The sequence below is a fragment of the Nesoenas mayeri genome, assembly GCF_963082525.1.
Source record: "Nesoenas mayeri genome assembly, chromosome: 2".
Classification (NCBI taxonomy): domain Eukaryota; kingdom Metazoa; phylum Chordata; class Aves; order Columbiformes; family Columbidae; genus Nesoenas; species Nesoenas mayeri.
The window spans coordinates 156,882,721-156,899,555 of record NC_137543.1 but is presented as its reverse complement, the minus strand read 5'-3'; the positions used below and the strand labels follow the sequence as shown (position 1 = coordinate 156,899,555).

General features: G+C 42.9%; 1 protein-coding gene across 13 annotated transcripts in view; it reads right to left on the bottom strand.

Annotated features, from left to right (window-relative positions):
- Positions 1–16,835, bottom strand: part of KMT2C (lysine methyltransferase 2C) — a 202,338-nt gene that overhangs the window by 18,677 nt on the left and 166,826 nt on the right. For all 13 annotated transcript variants that reach the window (XM_080364339.1, XM_080364348.1, XM_080364344.1 and 10 more), the window contains 8 exons: positions 13,695–13,877; positions 11,184–13,061; positions 9,849–10,174; positions 7,463–9,285; positions 6,040–6,151; positions 5,138–5,216; positions 4,957–5,020; positions 2,852–3,084 (listed from right to left, as the gene is read on the bottom strand). In XM_080364339.1, coding sequence (XP_080220465.1) covers positions 2,852–3,084; positions 4,957–5,020; positions 5,138–5,216; positions 6,040–6,151; positions 7,463–9,285; positions 9,849–10,174; positions 11,184–13,061; positions 13,695–13,877 — 4,698 coding nt within the window. The remainder of the gene's footprint in view (positions 1–2,851; positions 3,085–4,956; positions 5,021–5,137; positions 5,217–6,039; positions 6,152–7,462; positions 9,286–9,848; positions 10,175–11,183; positions 13,062–13,694; positions 13,878–16,835) is intronic.

The following is a 16,835-nucleotide window of genomic DNA, read 5'->3' as shown; positions in this document are numbered from 1 at the left end:
ACAGCCTTATTTTTGCTCCCATTTTGAGGCTAAAAGGCGTTATTTAATTAGAAATACTCTCCATCCTAAAATTTCAGAAAAAATAACAGTGCCTCCAAGTTCAAGTTATGTACCAAGACTACACGGTGCTACAGAATACACAAACCTAAACCAAAAATGGTCCTTGTCTTACAGATCTTATCAACCATGCATGGTCCTTGTCCTACAGATCTTATCAACCATGCACAGCAGAACAGTTGGGAACAGACAGGAGAAAGGAAGCAGAGAGGTGGATGAACTTAAGAGATAAGCAAAGAATTTTAAACTACGTAATTGAAAAGTTCGTGGCAAAACAGTGAGGTACATTCCCATTTACTCATAGGCAGATGCTCAAACATCACACACAGCAGCTGAAAATGGCTTGAAAATTTAAAATTTTAGGATGAAAATAAACTCAAGTTGGACATTATATGTTAAGCTTAGCAGTTTATTTTTAAGGCAAGCAGGAGAAGCCAATGGGAAGATACAACAGTGTCAACCAGAAAAGAAAGAGTATTTCAGAAACACAACAGGTATCAGCTATACCACTCTGAAAAAATAAAAGGCTTCGTAATCCACTGGTTAATAACACATGTTATGGAAAATCTCCCTCTCACTTCTGTTCATTAGATTGTGACTTTCACTACTTCTCGTTGCTGTTTGTATGATAGAAAAAGTCCATGCCATAATTAAAAATGTTTGATAGCACTCTCATTTATCAGAGGCAAGGGACAAGTCAGAAAGCTCAGGACAACAGAGATACTACAGGAGAAACTCCAGAACACAGGACCAGAAGGCTATTTATGTGGTAATCTCAGGTCCAAGATAATTTATAAGCTCTGGCTTGGCACTGACACCATCAGGGCCACTGCATAAAGCCACCGACAGGATGGATCTGCACGGCCCAATCCAGCGCTCTGGGACTTATCGGTGGTGCAGAGCATGAACTCCTGTTGGCTCCGCACACCTGGACAAAGAGGTGCCTGAACCACCATGTCCTCCCAGCATCTGCAGGGGCCCATCAGCCACGGGGCTGTACCTGGAATGAGCTGAGATCGGAGAGGACCCAATGGCACCCTGCGCAGATGGACCTGGTGACGTTAGCAGTGTTGGGGAGAACTATGAGGAGAGCTTAGTTGAAGTGTCCCAGCTGCAGGGACAACGCGGCTGTGTCCGCACAGCTCAGCACCTGCCACCCAAACCCATGCTGCACATCAGCTCTGGGATCTTAGATCCCTTCTTCTATACATACATAAAGACTTGGCCTTTTTCAAAAACTAAGAGAAGCTTGATTACAGAAGAATTACTTGATCTGATTTGAAAGAGCAGTGAATTGCTTCAAATAGAAGGTCCTTAAAAATATACTTCAAGAAAACCCTATTTAAGCTCCCACTAGGTGTGTAACAAAGTGCTGTTTAGCATGTGGACGACTGGTCTAAATCAGTGGCTGGAGGGGAATGAATGGCATTTACCAGCAGTATATGAAAGTTAAGTTTAAAAATGAGAAATAAAAGAACCTTAATTCTGGGGCACTAAGTGAATCTGCCAGCAATGTCACGATTAGCAGCTATTACTTCAGTGTAACTCCCCTGTAAGGCTAGATTGACGTATGTATAAGACTGGTTAAAGTGATTTCTTTTGCACTTTTTCTACTTATGATTCATAAAAAAAAAGACAGAGGAAGAAATGATGTGGACAGAATTTATCTGCTCTATCCCCTTTCCACATAGTGGAGACAAGCCAACTAATATTCTACCCAGTGCATACCCAGTCTTGAAGCAACACAGGAGCAAGAACTTGAGGGTCAGATATCACTAAGGACTTCATTTGAAGCCGTCTGCTCCCAGTTTTTCCCCTCATAATAATAAAGGATCATTCTAAAGTATTTTCATGTTCAGCATGTCTGACTACGAAAAGATTTTCCACCCAAACTGTAAGAAACATCACGCCAGATAATTTATAAATGATGTCTTGAAGAACACAGCATTCAGTACTGTTGGCCAAACCATAGATTCATCAAAACTATCACAGGTCTAACTTTAACCTCACTTAGTATAATCACTGTTACATGATGAAGCAACTGAAATTCCCATTGAATATAAAGAAAGAAAAAGAAAAAACAAAAGAACCCAGTTAAAGTGGTTACACGTTGGAACTGGAGCCCAGAGAGCCTGGAAAGTTTATCCTTGGAGACTTAGAAAACTTGACTGATAAGGTACATGAGGTTAATTCTGCTTTCATCAGGAGACCAGACAATCTCCAGATATCCCTTTGACCTGTAATATTCTATAATATGATAACAGATAACACACTGATGATCAGAGTCTAGGAACTAGACAGATCATAAAACTACACTAACATTAAAGATGTAATGAAAAGAGTTTTTCGAACAATAACATTTAACTGGTGTATAACCAAGAGGTTCTGATCACATAAGGACACCTGAAAACGCCCGAACTATGAGGTTCATTCAAGCCTGAAACATAGAGCCCTACACTCCCAGATTTTCCTCCTTCGCAGTCTGAATCTTTCATTTATGCTTTTCATGGTGCCAGGAGCTTGGATGCAAATCGTTTTGCTAAGCAACCTCTCCTCTTCCCAAAGCACAGCTTTTTGTCCTGCCTCTTGCTGTAGCACATTCTTCTACAACTCATGTCACCAGCAATTCAGGGTAATGCTGTTACACACAAAATACGACAGGGAGTGGCTCCCTTTAAACAAGTTTCACTGTATTTAAGCATTTCAGCTCATCTTTTAGGAGATTTAAAGCAGTGAGTCATACCAGTATGACAGCTTAGTATTAAGGTGATCGGTTTTGATTCCAGATGATTACCTGTTCCAGCTGTTTTTGGACCATACTTTGCTGCTCAGTAACATGTTTAAGCTGTTCTGCATCTTCTTCTGGGAACTCGCGGCCAGCTTTCTTGGCTGTTCGCTGTTTTGCTGAGAGTGCCTTTTTCGATTTTCTGTGTGCTCCGATTTGCTCCTCCAGGTACTTCTGTTGCATTTGAAGAAGCTGTTGTGTATCTTGCAGCCATTCCTCGTATTGCTTTCGTTGAGAATCATCTAAAGAGAAGTGATATAAAATATGATCTCATCCTGGGGGTGAGTTCTCAACCCTACTTTTTAGGGACAAAGTTTATCAGGTTCTCCCCTTGTTTTATGAAACTGTTGAGTAGGTTAAGCCAAATTAGACAGAGGAGTTGAGCCCTCAAGACATACTAAGCTCTTGGAGTGATGTGAGTAAAGCGGAGATCCAAATTACTGCCTTTATTGAGAGAAAGCAGTTTCAACTTAGTCCCTTACTTTCAAGAGACACCAGCTCACTGTCTAAGCAGTCAATGTGCGCTTGCTGGCTTTGGAAGCAGCTACAGAACCTGGTGGTCCCTGCCCTGCCATGGAAGACAGGACGTGGCAAGACTCTGGAAGTGCCCAGGTAGAGCCAAATAGATTAGGGAGTAAGGACGCAAATTTACAGGAAACACGGCCTTATTAATTCTAGTGTCTGCAGAAGAGTTTTATACATAAAAATCTATTTTTATTAGTACCTCACAGAAAAAAAATCTCCAACATCCATCAAATATTCATGAAATGAAAGAAAGATATTGCTGCCTTTGTAAAAATAACCTTCTCTCAGTCTTCCGCACCGGTGCCTTTTGCTCCCCGCAAACAAACGTTCTCTCATTTAGGTTGTAACTGGGCCATTACTCTTTAAAAATGAGCAATGCTCATCTGCTAGGAGCTCTCAGATGTTTTTCTCAAGGCAAAACAATCCTGTCTGGTAACATTTGATCCGCAATACGCCCAGAAGTCAAGAGAGAAGGTTTGGTGACCGTATCTTGTGTCATGATCGCATCGTGGCAGCGAGCTGGGTTGCCAGGAATACAGCGTGGATTTTCCTTGTAAAGATAGCTTGTTTAATAAAGATACCTACACAATAGTGTGATTTCAATATAACCACGTGCTCCTGTCCCCACCACCATCTACTTTAACAGCCACTATGGTAGGAACAGCCATCGACTCCAGCAGCTCAACAAAATCAATTGAGAGCCAGCTGCAGTCTCGAGGGGCGCCCATTCTTTCAACAATAAACTCTGCAAAACTAATCACCTGAAGGGACAATTGAGTGGAAATAATGGAGAACAACTGCAGATGGGAGCAACGTGGAAGTGCAAATGAAAGTACTGAAATATTAACAAGTTCCAGGTAAGAGTAACTACTGTTGAAATGAGGAACAGATTTTCTCAAGTGTGGTGAACCATCATCCCTCCCCAATCAGAGCGAAGCCACCGCTGAGTGCCACAGCTAATTTCACCAATAATTAATACAGAAAACACTACGAAAGCTTCTCATGGCATATTTAGCACTGCTATTTTAGATACTGGAAAAGGCAAAGGTCTTCTGTACTTTATTTATAAATATCAAGTGAAGTTTTTGCAGTGAAAGAAACACTTTTTTACACATGGTCCTCCTCTGCCAACATAGGCTCAGTTTTAATTTCTGATAATAAATCTCCTTCTCACCATAAAGACTAGGACTTATAATTGATCTAGGGCAAGCAGAAATAAGGAATGCAAAATACTATGTATTTCTACTATCAAAAATTGTGTTTCTTGGCCAGTCTTGCTTAACTAATGCCCGGTAAGTCTGTCAGTCAATAGATTACTATACTCATACAAACCAACTAATGTTAATTTCCTGTTTATTCTGTTTCTATCTTTCCTCATGGTGTTTTTTTTGGGATAGCTTTCTCGAAAAAATGTTAGTATCTTTTACTATGTTCCACTTTCTTAATTGGTACCATAATGATGAAATAACACAATTTTAAAGGGATTTTTTTTTTGAGACATGAGCTATTTATGGTCATTTTATTTAAAAAAAACAACAAAACTACAGAATGAAACATAACATGAAATAAATTATTCAATCTGTACTTACTGACAAAACCAGGACCAAAATTTGGAGGGTTAGGCCTCGACATCTGAGGTGTCAAACTTCCATCCTAGAAATTTCAGGAAAGCATGCAGACAAGGAAATTAAATCATGATTCAATTTAACCCCCCATTAGTTATCTTTATGAAGCAATTCTGTTGTAACCCCCTCTATCAAGTTGTATTACCTGGGTAATGGCCTGCTGCATGTGATTTTGGCCATCGCTGGTCTGAGCCCCTGGCACTGGCTGACCCATAAAGGGAAACCTATGGATACATAAACAGAAAGTGAAAATATCATTTGAAAAACTGGTGGGTATTTTAGGGGAGAGACAACTTTGTGTTTCACTGAGCATAAACAAAGCGTCCAGATATTTTACAGACATTTGCCTGAACTTCTGTACCAAACTTTTTCAACATCTGGAGAATACTAATTCTCATTTGATGCTACAACATTTTGCCGTTGGTTGAAACTATTGCATTTTACACTTGGCAAAGAGATTAAATATGGCGTACTGTGCTACAACAGTGAAGACAAACAAAAAAACCCCCACCAAAATAGATCTGAATTTTATATATAATGATACAAAATAATAAATGAGAGATTTAACAGATTTAGATATCATGGTGAAGCCTGCACTGTTCATAGCTCCTTTTGTCCTCAGAACAGATTTAAGAAAGGATGAAACTTCCATTACTTGGGCTAAATCTTAATTGTAGTTCACATTAAATGATACGCTGCAACGTGAGGTTAATGGTTACAACGCCACCAAGAGTTTTCAAACACAATGCACAGGAGATAAGTGGAAAAACAAGAAAAGCATCAGCAGTGAAGCCACGTTGACTCTTCTGATTGATGACATTACAACTGGAACACAAGTCTCATTAGTTTTATTAAAAAAATATATAGTTTCCACAGCCACATTGGTTTTATTCTTCGGAGGTCATTTTGTATTAGCATGGCCTACGAACTACGACAAAAACATCTTTTCCCACTTTGCGATTTTCCATTTCCAGTGCAGTTTCCCTTAGCTCTGTCATTTCCTTTTACATTTTGTAGCCCTAACGAACGGTGTCAAGCGTTGCCTACCTGTTCATAACCATCGGTGGCATCCCCATGTTACTCTGCGCCATGACTTTGTTGATCCCCTTAAGAGCCACCATTTTTGCTTTCATTATGGGATCAGTAATTGCATCAAAGTCTATAAAAGAAAAACAGTAAAAGTGTATTACATGGCTGAACATCACATGTTGTTAACTGGAACTGACTTATTTAGATCTAGTCCATGCATCAATCATCGGTAAAACAACATCACCGCATTACTATTTCACACTACTTGTCTTCTCCACTTCAAAATTCATGGTTAATATGCAGTTTCCTATATCCCCAAAGGAAAGTTAGTCCAGCAGCAACTGTTCTTAGCCATGACATGCAAAGAAAAAAGCAGGTCAGTCTGAGAAGGGCTCTAAACCAAACTTGGCCTATGACCCAATATGTTAATAAATTCTATTTACAGGTTTAAGAATCAGGAAGATGAGTTGTTTCTGTGAGTTCAGTTGGCAAAACTGACACAGCACCACTAATGTACAAAGAAAACCTGTTTAGTGGCTCTGTAATTACCGGTAGCACTACAGGCAGAAGCCACATACAGCACCTGAAAAGACCATTAACATGGAGAACTTGGCCTCTTTCTCGCCGTCTCTCCCAGGATAAATGGGATTACGGAACGGCTGAGGTCGGGAGGGATCTCTGGAGGGCACTGCACCCCCTGGGGTGGCTACAGCATGTCCTGGCCACACCACAAATGATCAACTCTGATTTAGGGGCAGGTTACATTTCTATTTTGAACCAACAGCCTTGATGGCCCGTGAAGTCACAAACAGCACATTTCTAAAAATTTCCTTTTTCATTAATAACAAATAGTGATGGTCTTGATCTGAATGCTCAAACTGCTATGTTACATTAAGCTGGATATTATCTCAAACTCTTTGAGTATGTGGTATTATTGGTGAGATTTCTGGGTCATGCCTGGATTGTGAGTTAGTAACACAGCATTTACTAATCCCTTTCCTTAAGACAAACTAACACTGAAAAAAATGTAATAAACCAACCATAAACAGAAAATTGGTAGATCAAACATCAAAAGGTCAGCTAATGCACTTGATCATCTAATTTCGTTTACAAAGGGTGCATTTAGTCCACAACACATATGAGAAATCAAAATATAAAGAGAATATGTGATAGAATTGATGTCAGAAAAATTAACAGTAACACAGTTCCCCTGATCCTGGTAAAACCCACAGCAGCCTTGCCACAAGGGTTCAACATTTCACCAACATGCTCCATTTCCAGACTCCCAATGTATGACTAGACAAGCTGGTTTTTGTTATGCCACCCTCAAGCTCCAAGCATCTACCTGTATCTTTCAGTGCTGTGGATTATTTAACTATTTATTGTTGTGTTTTTATACAACTAACTGGGACACACGCACACCAGTAGATCAGCCACATACCAATATTGGGGAAAAAGGGCTCCGAGCGTTGGCGAATCATGGCTTGCATCTGTCGCTGCTGCTGCTGCTCCTGTCGCTCCTGATCCAAAAGGTCCTGCAGAAGAAGCGGCTGTTCCTCCAGCAGAAGCGGTCGCTCTCGATTTTGTTGCTGAGCTAATGGTTGAGGGAGCATCATCTGTTGGGGCCCAGATATGCCACTAGGACCGGGACGATTTGTTACAGCCACAGTTTGATTAGACGTCTGTCCCGTCCCAAAGTTATGATTAGCTGTCTGACCCTGAATAAATCCTGCATTGGGTGACCCTTGAGAAAAATTATGGTTTATCCGTGGAACCATGGCCAAATTGGAATTTAAAGTGTTCTCCAAGATCTGTCCGCCAGGTGTCATGAGTGTTTGTGGAATACCTGGTGCGTGGTTTATTTGCGGTGTTGGCAAAGACTGAGATGGAGATCCCAGAGTCGTCGCTTCGGCGTTATCGGAGCTTTCATTAGCCAGCAAACTGGAGAGGACTGGTGTGGACCCAGAAATACTGCAGGAACTTACTGCTCCTTGGACAGGCAGTGGAGCAGATCCCTGAGCATCTGGACTGGGCACCGTTACTTCTTGACTAGGAACAGCAGTAGTTTTGTCAGGGAATTCTGGGTTAGCAGGCTGCGCAGGAGCCTTTTCTCCATCCTTTAGCTCCACTTCAGCAGCCTGTTGAGCACTTGTGGATTCAGCATTTCCCTCACTTTTTTCATTTTCATTCTTCTTTTCCTCCTGAGTGTTTGGGGAAAGTACTTCTGTTTTAATTTCATTTTTTGCAGCAGATTTCTTCTGTGGAGACTGGGTCTCAGAAGGGGAAACAGTTTTATCACTTTGTTCTTTCTGTTTTGGTTCTTCTGTCTTGCCCTGGATATCTAGTTTGTCATCAATGGGGACACTAAGATCTAGTTCTTCATTAAACATTCCTTTCTTATCCCCCACATCAAGGTCTGGGTCTGTGTATGCAATTATATCGAATTCCCCAGATCTTAGAAGATCATCAAGGTGAGGATCATTAGTTTCCAAATTATCTAAAGTGTCCAGTTCATCTCCTTTTCCATCCTCTGTGTCTAGATTCAAATTTTCCAGATCCTCGTCATCTAAATCCTTGACTTCCACCCCCTCAAGGTCTTTCACATCCAAATCCTTTACAGCAGGATCATCAGGATCCAGCTTTTCTTCTAGACCATCACTTGGCTGGTTGGGAATCTGCAAATTTGCAGATTCATCACTTGGTGCAGTCGTAGACAAAGGTGGTCCTGGGAACGCATCAGCAACTGGTGGGTGACTTAGAGAACGTATTACAAGTGCAGGTGGGTTGTCAGGATTGATTTGATCCTGCTGGGATTGCGACATGTGCTCCAAACTCGTCGACATCTGCAACTGGTTAGGTAGAGCTTGCGAATTATGTCTCAGTGGTTCTGCCTGTCTGGGGCCCGGGAACTCCTGCCTGGGTATGAACCCCGCGTGTCGCTGGTGTTGCGCTGCTGCATCCATCACGTTTGGAGCGGAAGGATTAAAAGGCAGCCTCGGCCTCCCGTCAGGAGCTCTGTGCCGCAACTCGATAAACGCCTGACCCAAGATGTTGTGCTGCTGAACTGGAATTCCCTGCGGAGGAAAATGTTGCGAGATCCCGGACGCGTTGTTCATTTGCGGGTTGCTCACTGGCCGAGGCATGTCAATAGACAGAGATCTTCGGAGCTGCGGGGGAACTCCCGGGCGCTGCATCGGCTGCTGAGGACCCAGGAAACGTTCTTGGCCTGACGGTGGACCATGGCCACCTCCTGGAAACCCGTATCTGAAATCAAATATGAAAGACTAAATCATCTTTGGGTTTTTTTTGGTCTCGGGACTGCCTAGGCTGGCATATCTGACTAAATAGCTATTCACCAAAACGCTTTACATGATGCATTCATTAAGATATTTACATAAATATTTTGAATAATTACACCTACATTTAAATGAGCTTTATGACTACAATAAAATAATGGCTTTAATTATGTTTAATAAACAACCTGTTTTCAATTCCAGTAATAATAATAACGGATAGAAAACACTGACATTAAGAACTATCTTCATAAATAAACTACATGTTAATGCAACTCAGTGTAAAAAAATAATATTGTGTGGATTTACAAGCTACTGAAATAAAACCAAAATACTCAAAAAGATTAATCCTGAGATGCACTGTACGTCAATATTGGCATTCATTTTACACCACAGCATTCACAGTAAAAATGGCACAGGCAGAAGTTGATGTTTGATAACATATTCATTATAAATGAAACCAAGAATATTATAATTTCTGTAAATGTAGAACTACCTTGTAATATTCTGGGTTTAGGAGAAGAAAGAGCTCACCTAAGGCCATGAGGTCTCATCCCCATGGTGTTCATATCACCTGGAAATTGGGGCCTGTTGAACTGCCCATCAGCGGGAAATGGTCCACGTTGGTCTTTTGGGTACACGGCGAACCTTGGTCCGCCCGGAGGGACAACAGAGGACCGAATATTCCCAGGGTACGGAGGAGGAGGGCGGTTAAAAATTTGATTTAAGTTGTCTTGCTGCCAGTGCTGAAGAGGAGCTGCATGAGCAGGAGCTGCTGCCTCCTGCAAGGCTTTTTCCTGACGAACCGCGTTCTTCTTCTGCTGCTGTTGCTGTAGAATAATTTCGCGTAATTTCTGGCGCTGTTTTAAAAAGAAAAAAAATCATGGTGCTTGACACTGCAGTTGACGTATTTTGAAGTGTTACGCTCCGCTAGGTTAAGCCTTTTGGAGGAAAGAACCTATGGTAATCAACTCATCAATTAGAAGAAGGATCAAATGGTGCAAGATGCTGGTAACGCAACTTCATCTCCAGACCTCTTGTGAAAGTGTACAGTGTAAACCCATTTTACCAATTAACATATAAGCAACTCTTTTCCTTTTTCTATTCCAATAATGCAGGCCCTTTTATCACATGAAGAAAGTGCATTCTGAGGCAGAAATGTGACTAGAGGCCCACTGAATAAAATTCAGCATGAGAATTACATGAAAGCTGCAGAATTTACCCTGACTTATCAATTGACTCTTATCAATTTTTCCCAATATATCCACTTCCCATCGCTGCTTCCAAACAAAAGACTGAGCAGTTTTCCACAAGCTGAATGTAATTCTGTGTCTCAGGAAGAGCTGTTTGCCAAACCTCCCTGGCAAAAGCCTGGAGTGAACGCGCCTCCAGAAAAACAATGACCAATAGTAAGATTCACCTCAACACATCAGCCAACTGAAGAAATGAGATGTCTAGTCTGAGATCTTTGCCTCTACTCCCATATTCAGTCAGTGAACAAGTCACTGACAATCAGTTCTATATCTCATCTATTATAACATAAAATTGTCCTTTCAAGGTGTTTTTTTCTCACACTGTAAATAAAAGAGCTATGACAGACCAACCATCTATATCTTCAATGGCTTCAAAGAAGGTCTTTGCTTCCTTTTCAAATCTTCTCCTCCAAACTCCTTAAAAGTACTGATGTTTCTATAGTCTACATTTTGTGGTTCTACTCAGGAGGACCAAATTAAAATACTAAGTGAATGAAGATAATTCCATGTTATATAGCTATGTTTAATGGCAAGGAACTTCAAATATTAACAAGAATCGGAGAAATTCTTCTACTTACGAAATTTTTATACCATCGGAATTAAACATTATTCTCACCTGCCTTAACTTCTCAGTATCTGCTTGAGACATATTCATGGTGTTCTGCGTATCCGTAACTCCTGCAGTGGGTGCCGGGCCAGGAACTTGTGAAACTTTGGGAAATTGTTGTCCTTGAGAACTCATTGGAGAACTTGCAGACGCATTGAAGCTGCCCTCCGATCCCGGCCGTGGCTGCTCAGCAGCGTCATGGGCCAGCTGAGCAGTTCCAAAGGATTCTGGCTGAGGTCTTGGAGTCATGGGTGGTTGATCATACGGGTCACGAGCTGGAGCACTAGGGCCATGGCTGAATGAATCCGAAACTGCGGGTCCTGGGGGTCTGGGAGTCTGAGAACACGGGTCTGACGGCCTGACAAAAGTGCCCTGCAACCTGCTCTGTGGTGCCTGTAGGAAAGGATCTCTACTTGGCATTAGTCCTGGTCTTGTCATTGCAGGCCTGTTAAAACTCTCTGGAATCCCTGGCCTTGGAGTTGCTGGTTGCTGAGCATAAGGATCATTAAGAACTGGCCTGGGTGTTCCAGGAGGTTGGGCGTACGGATCAGAATGTCTTTGATTTGCTGGGGACTGAGCAAATAAATCCGCTGGCTGAGCAGGTCTCGGTGTTGGTGGCTGCTGCATGTATGGATCAACCGTGGTGGGCCGAGGGGTTCCTGGAGGTTGGGCGTAAGGATCAGCAACCGGGCGAGGAGTCCCGGGAGGCTGTGCATAAGGGTCCTGAGAAGCTGGCCTCGAAATGGGTCCAGACTGGGTGAAAGAATCGCTCTGCTGTCGCACTATCCGGGGCGGGTGGGCAAAAGGCTCCTTTATGGCAGGGTGGGGGGTGAGGGGAGGCTGGCTGTACGGATCGTTAGGCTGATTATGGGAGAAGTTATCCACCGGCCTGGGGGTCAAAGGGGGCCTCTCATAGGGATCGACAGCCACGCGCCTTGGTGTGGATGGCATGGAGGCGTAAGGATCCTGCGGGGACTGAGGTGGGCGCATCGGGGTTTTGAAAGGCCCGGGGCTGCCGTCGACAGGAGTGGGAGTAGGAGCCAGCGGTGGCCGCGCGTACGCGTCGGCAGGAGTTACTCTCTGCCTTGGAAACGTCTCCGTCCTAGGTGCCGGCTTAGTGAACAGGTCGCTGCTCCCAGGAACCTTCCCCGACTGCTCCATAGCTATAGGCAACCTTGGGACCCCCAAGGGTTTGGAGAACTGCTCCGGTGCCATCACGGGCCTGGGGGTGTCTGGGGGCTTTGCATAGGGATCGCTGCTACCTGGAGAGGAAGAACACGAGTCCCTGACGGGCGATGGCCTGCTCGCTGATGCTTCGGTGACCTGAGCGGGCCTAGAGACGGACGACTGCGGTGCACAGGGATCTAACGGCGCGATGGAACTCCTTCTAGCAAAGTTTTGGTTAATGGGTGCTGGTCTAGGCGTTCCCACCATTTTAGCGTACGGATCCATCGGAGAAGGAGGCCTTGTGTTCGTGGAACCTGGAGAAAACATCTGCTGTGATGATGTCTGAGGAGTCTGAGACTGAGCCAGTGAATCGTGTACTGGGATTCGGGTCGGGGTAGGAGGTGGGGCTTGTGGTTTTAGGAACACGTCATCCGAGGATGCTGATGTAGGCGCGGCAGGTAGCTGCTGCTTTGTGAAGAGATCCTTATGGAATGTCTGTTGTGCAGGAGACATACTGCCATTGCCAGCCTGGGGCGTTAAGGGGCTCTGGATCCCGCTGCTCGGTGTATCTGAGCCAGACTGATTCAGAAGCTGTTGTGAGCCAAACTGTTGCTGCTGCTGCTGTTGCTGCTGCTGTTGCTGCTGCTGCTCATTTTTCACTTGTTCAAGCTTCTGCGTGGCTTCTATTTTGGCTTGCTGCTTACTTTTTTGCCGCATTTGCTGTTTGAAATTATGAGGAAAAAGGTGACACTTGTAAGTCCAGCGTATGCAAAAATCTTTCCGATGACTAAATCTATAATTAAAACCTTAGGAAACATCGAAGATCAATTATAAATAATTGTAAATTGCAAATTTAAAGGCAATGGGAGCAGAGGGCCTAGCTGTTTGTAACGTTCAATTACCTTGACACGCACCTTGACTGCCTGGGAAGAAGCATTTCCCAGGCTGCCTAAAGAGCAGCGCTGCTTTCCAGCCTCAGCCCGCAGATGCAAGGTTACTGATGGGAGGGAAATGGGCTCCCAGGGACAACCAGCCCAGTTTGAAGCAGCAGTCTGCAGGACAAGGGCACTGCTATATAGGGTACATAAAAAACCAAACTACCGCACTAGCCAGCCATATAGAGAAAGAACAACTTATTTCCATAATAGGCAGGATTTAAGAGTTTTAAAATAAAGTTTTCTAACGTTTATAAGCAACATCTCTTCTGATAGCACCTATTTTCTTCCTACGCAGAATGGCTGACTTCATGCTCTTCTACAAAGAAAAGATTAAAATTGATTTTATTACAACAGATTCCAACAAAGCAATGAGAAGCTGGAAGAAAAATAACAAAACACTCTAAACGCAACACACCTGTCTGAATTTCCATTCCTGCTCATGTTCCGATTCCCTCTGTTTTAATGGATCTTTAAAGAGATCGGAGTCGATGCGTGAGCTAGGATCAATGCTATCCTGTTGCTGCTGCCTTTTCATGGAGTCATTTGACATCTGTACTTTATTGATGCGCAAAGCAGCTCTATTATCTCTGGCTTTTTGCTGGGAAAAGATCAAAAAAAATGCAGTTAGCCTTGTTTTCTTCTGCTAAGTGTGAACGCTGTTATCTGTTATTCCTACAAAATCTACCACCAAATTATTTGTACAGCCTGTTTTAATCACACACGTGCTCGTGAAAACTCATTTATGCACTTTGAAAGGAAATCCAAACAGAACATACTTCACCTCTATAGAAACTTTGTGTTTAACATACATGAAAAGAACAAAGGAGTTACGAGCAGTAGAGATGTTCTATATATTAGTAATGTCTGTTCAGGTACTGTGCTGTGCCAAGGAGGCACGAATCCTACCAGTTTACCTTTCAAATCACATACTGGTGTGGTCTGCAATCTGAAGACATGAGCACAGTAGATGATGTTTCGATCAATAAAGGCCACTAATGTGGAGAACTTCAATGACAAGAAAAATATAGTCTACTCCATTAAATAGCCACTATAGATCTCAGTCTGTGTTAAGTTAGCAGTATAAACATCGGATATGGGCTTATGGATCAGGAAAAATTGGATGGAAGAACAGCAATTCCTCTTCAATGAGGCATTTTACAGCCATCCTGACACTTTAAAGCATCTAATGGAAGTTTCAAAGAGTCTGTTTTACCACCAATCTAGGATGTGATTCCTTTTCTGAATCAAACCCTCTGATCTTCTTTTTCACAATTTTATTTGCAGTTGTCAAGTAGAGGTTGCCTAGCAGAGAGGCTTTAATCCTTCCCCTCCAACAATGAAACAGTGACATGGATGAGAGCACCAGAGTCACAGCAGCAGAAAAATTAAGTGTCATTTTTCCCTGTAAGTGATGGGATTGTGCATATAAAGAAAGTAAAAAGCCTACAGTGAACATTTACTAATGTTCTTCTGAATTTCATTTCTAAGGTAGCCTTTACTCATCCCCACAGAGTGTAAGTCCCTCAGGAGAGGAACCACAGCAGCTTCCTTGCAGGCACAATGGCAGGAACACCAGCAGCATCTGAACGGGAAGAGTACACGGACTGTGACCTTGCTGAAGAAATAACTGCTCCTTGCTCTGTACATACTCACGTGTGCACCCTCCTCCCAAACACAAAGGGAATTATTTTTGCAGTTGCTTTTTTGAATATCCATCAGGAGAACAGGACTGCGTTTGTTAATAGCAATGAAAAAGGAAAAAAATCAGTAATAGAAATAATTGTGAAGTGATAAATGGACAGAGAACTGCTGGAGAGAGTCCAGCGCAGGGCAACAAAGATGCTGAAGGGAGTGGAGCATCTCCCGTGTGAGGAAAGGCTGAGGGAGCTGGGGCTCTGGAGCTGGACAAGAGGACACTGAGGGGTGACCTCAGAAATGTTTACAGATATATAAAGGGTGAGTGTCAGGAGGATGGAGCCAGGCTCTTCTCGGTGACAACCAATGACAGGACAAGGGGCCATGCGTTCAAACTGGAACATAAAAGGTTCCACTTAAATTTGAGAAGAAACTTCTTCTCAGTGAGGGTGCCAGAGCCTGGCCCAGGCTGCCCAGGGGGGTTGTGGAGTCTCCTTCTCTGCAGACATTCCAACCCGCCTGGACACCTTCCTGTGTAACCTCATCTGGGTGTTCCTGCTCCATGGGGGGATTGCACTGGATGAGCTTTCGAGGTCCCTTCCAATCCCTGACGTTCTGGGATTCTGTGAAGAATGCCTGGATAAAAATTCGCCCATGTAAGTATATAGTATCTTAGAAATACTACACAAAAGGAATCACCACCAAGATTAAATATAACATAGATAAGATGACATAGAGGCCTAAAGGTGCTGAAGTTACAGCCCTAAATAAAATGCAGAATAAGGATGATGTCTCAGTGCTACACAGAAGTCAACAGAGGATTATTCTTTCAAGTGGGAAGGAGTTCAGAAAGATCAACAACTCCACTTCCCACATTGAGTCTGGGGTAATGATTTATCCTCTACAAGTTGTCAGCGAGATAAGGGGATTTTTTAATTCGGACTGTAGGAGATCATGTTGGTACTGTTAAGTTCTGAGTCATCAACATATATGGGAATCAGATTTGCTTACTAATGGGACTGTATTAAAGAAGTGTAGATAGGGGGAGGTTAAGAGACTGAAAACCTAACCCTGAAAAATCCACAGACATCTACGAAGACTGAATGACCATCCAATTGTGTTTAGACGAGGTTCTTGGGGACACGGTTTAGTGCTAGAGTTGGGTTATGGTTGGGCTCGATAATCCTGAGGGTCTCTTCCAACTGAAATGATTCTATGATTCTGTTCTATGCTGTTGTGAAAACATGAAGAAAGGATAAGAACCAAGAGAGACTGGAGATGTGACAGGAAATGAAAGAAAAGGACATTTGCTAACCATAGCTGGGATTGTCAAAAAGAATGAATAATAAAGGTTCTGAGATTTGGATGTGAACAGGCTTCAACCAAGAGGTTTCAACAAAGCATAAGTATCACCCTTTGAATGGCAGAAGTTCTACTGAATGGAACCAATGACCACGTAACTCCAGATAGCTACAAATATGTCTGTTCACTTGACTCAAGTGTGAAGAAGGTGAATGCTTTTGGAGAGAAATGCAGAGCCCTTCACACTCCCCACAACACGGAAAATATCAAGAGTTTCCACTTCAAAGCAACAGCAGAGAGTAAGTAGTGAAGTGGAACAGCAAGGCAAGAACACGGGAGAAGAGAATGAGGAAAGTTGGGATGTGAGCACTGACACCTCTGGAAAGGTTGGTTCAACAGGTGAAAGACTTCAGCAACACTACTGGGGCAAAAAAGATGAGTGAGAGGGGAAGATGAGAGAGAAGGAAATCACATAATGATTTATTATCCTTCTGAAGAAGCTGGTGAGCTCCTGTGCAGAAAGAGACAGAACAAATCAGACTTGAGTAATAAATTGAATGTAGCTGTCCTGGTTTTGTTAAAAACAAGTTTCTCTTTCAGTGAATTTTGCCTGTCAGCT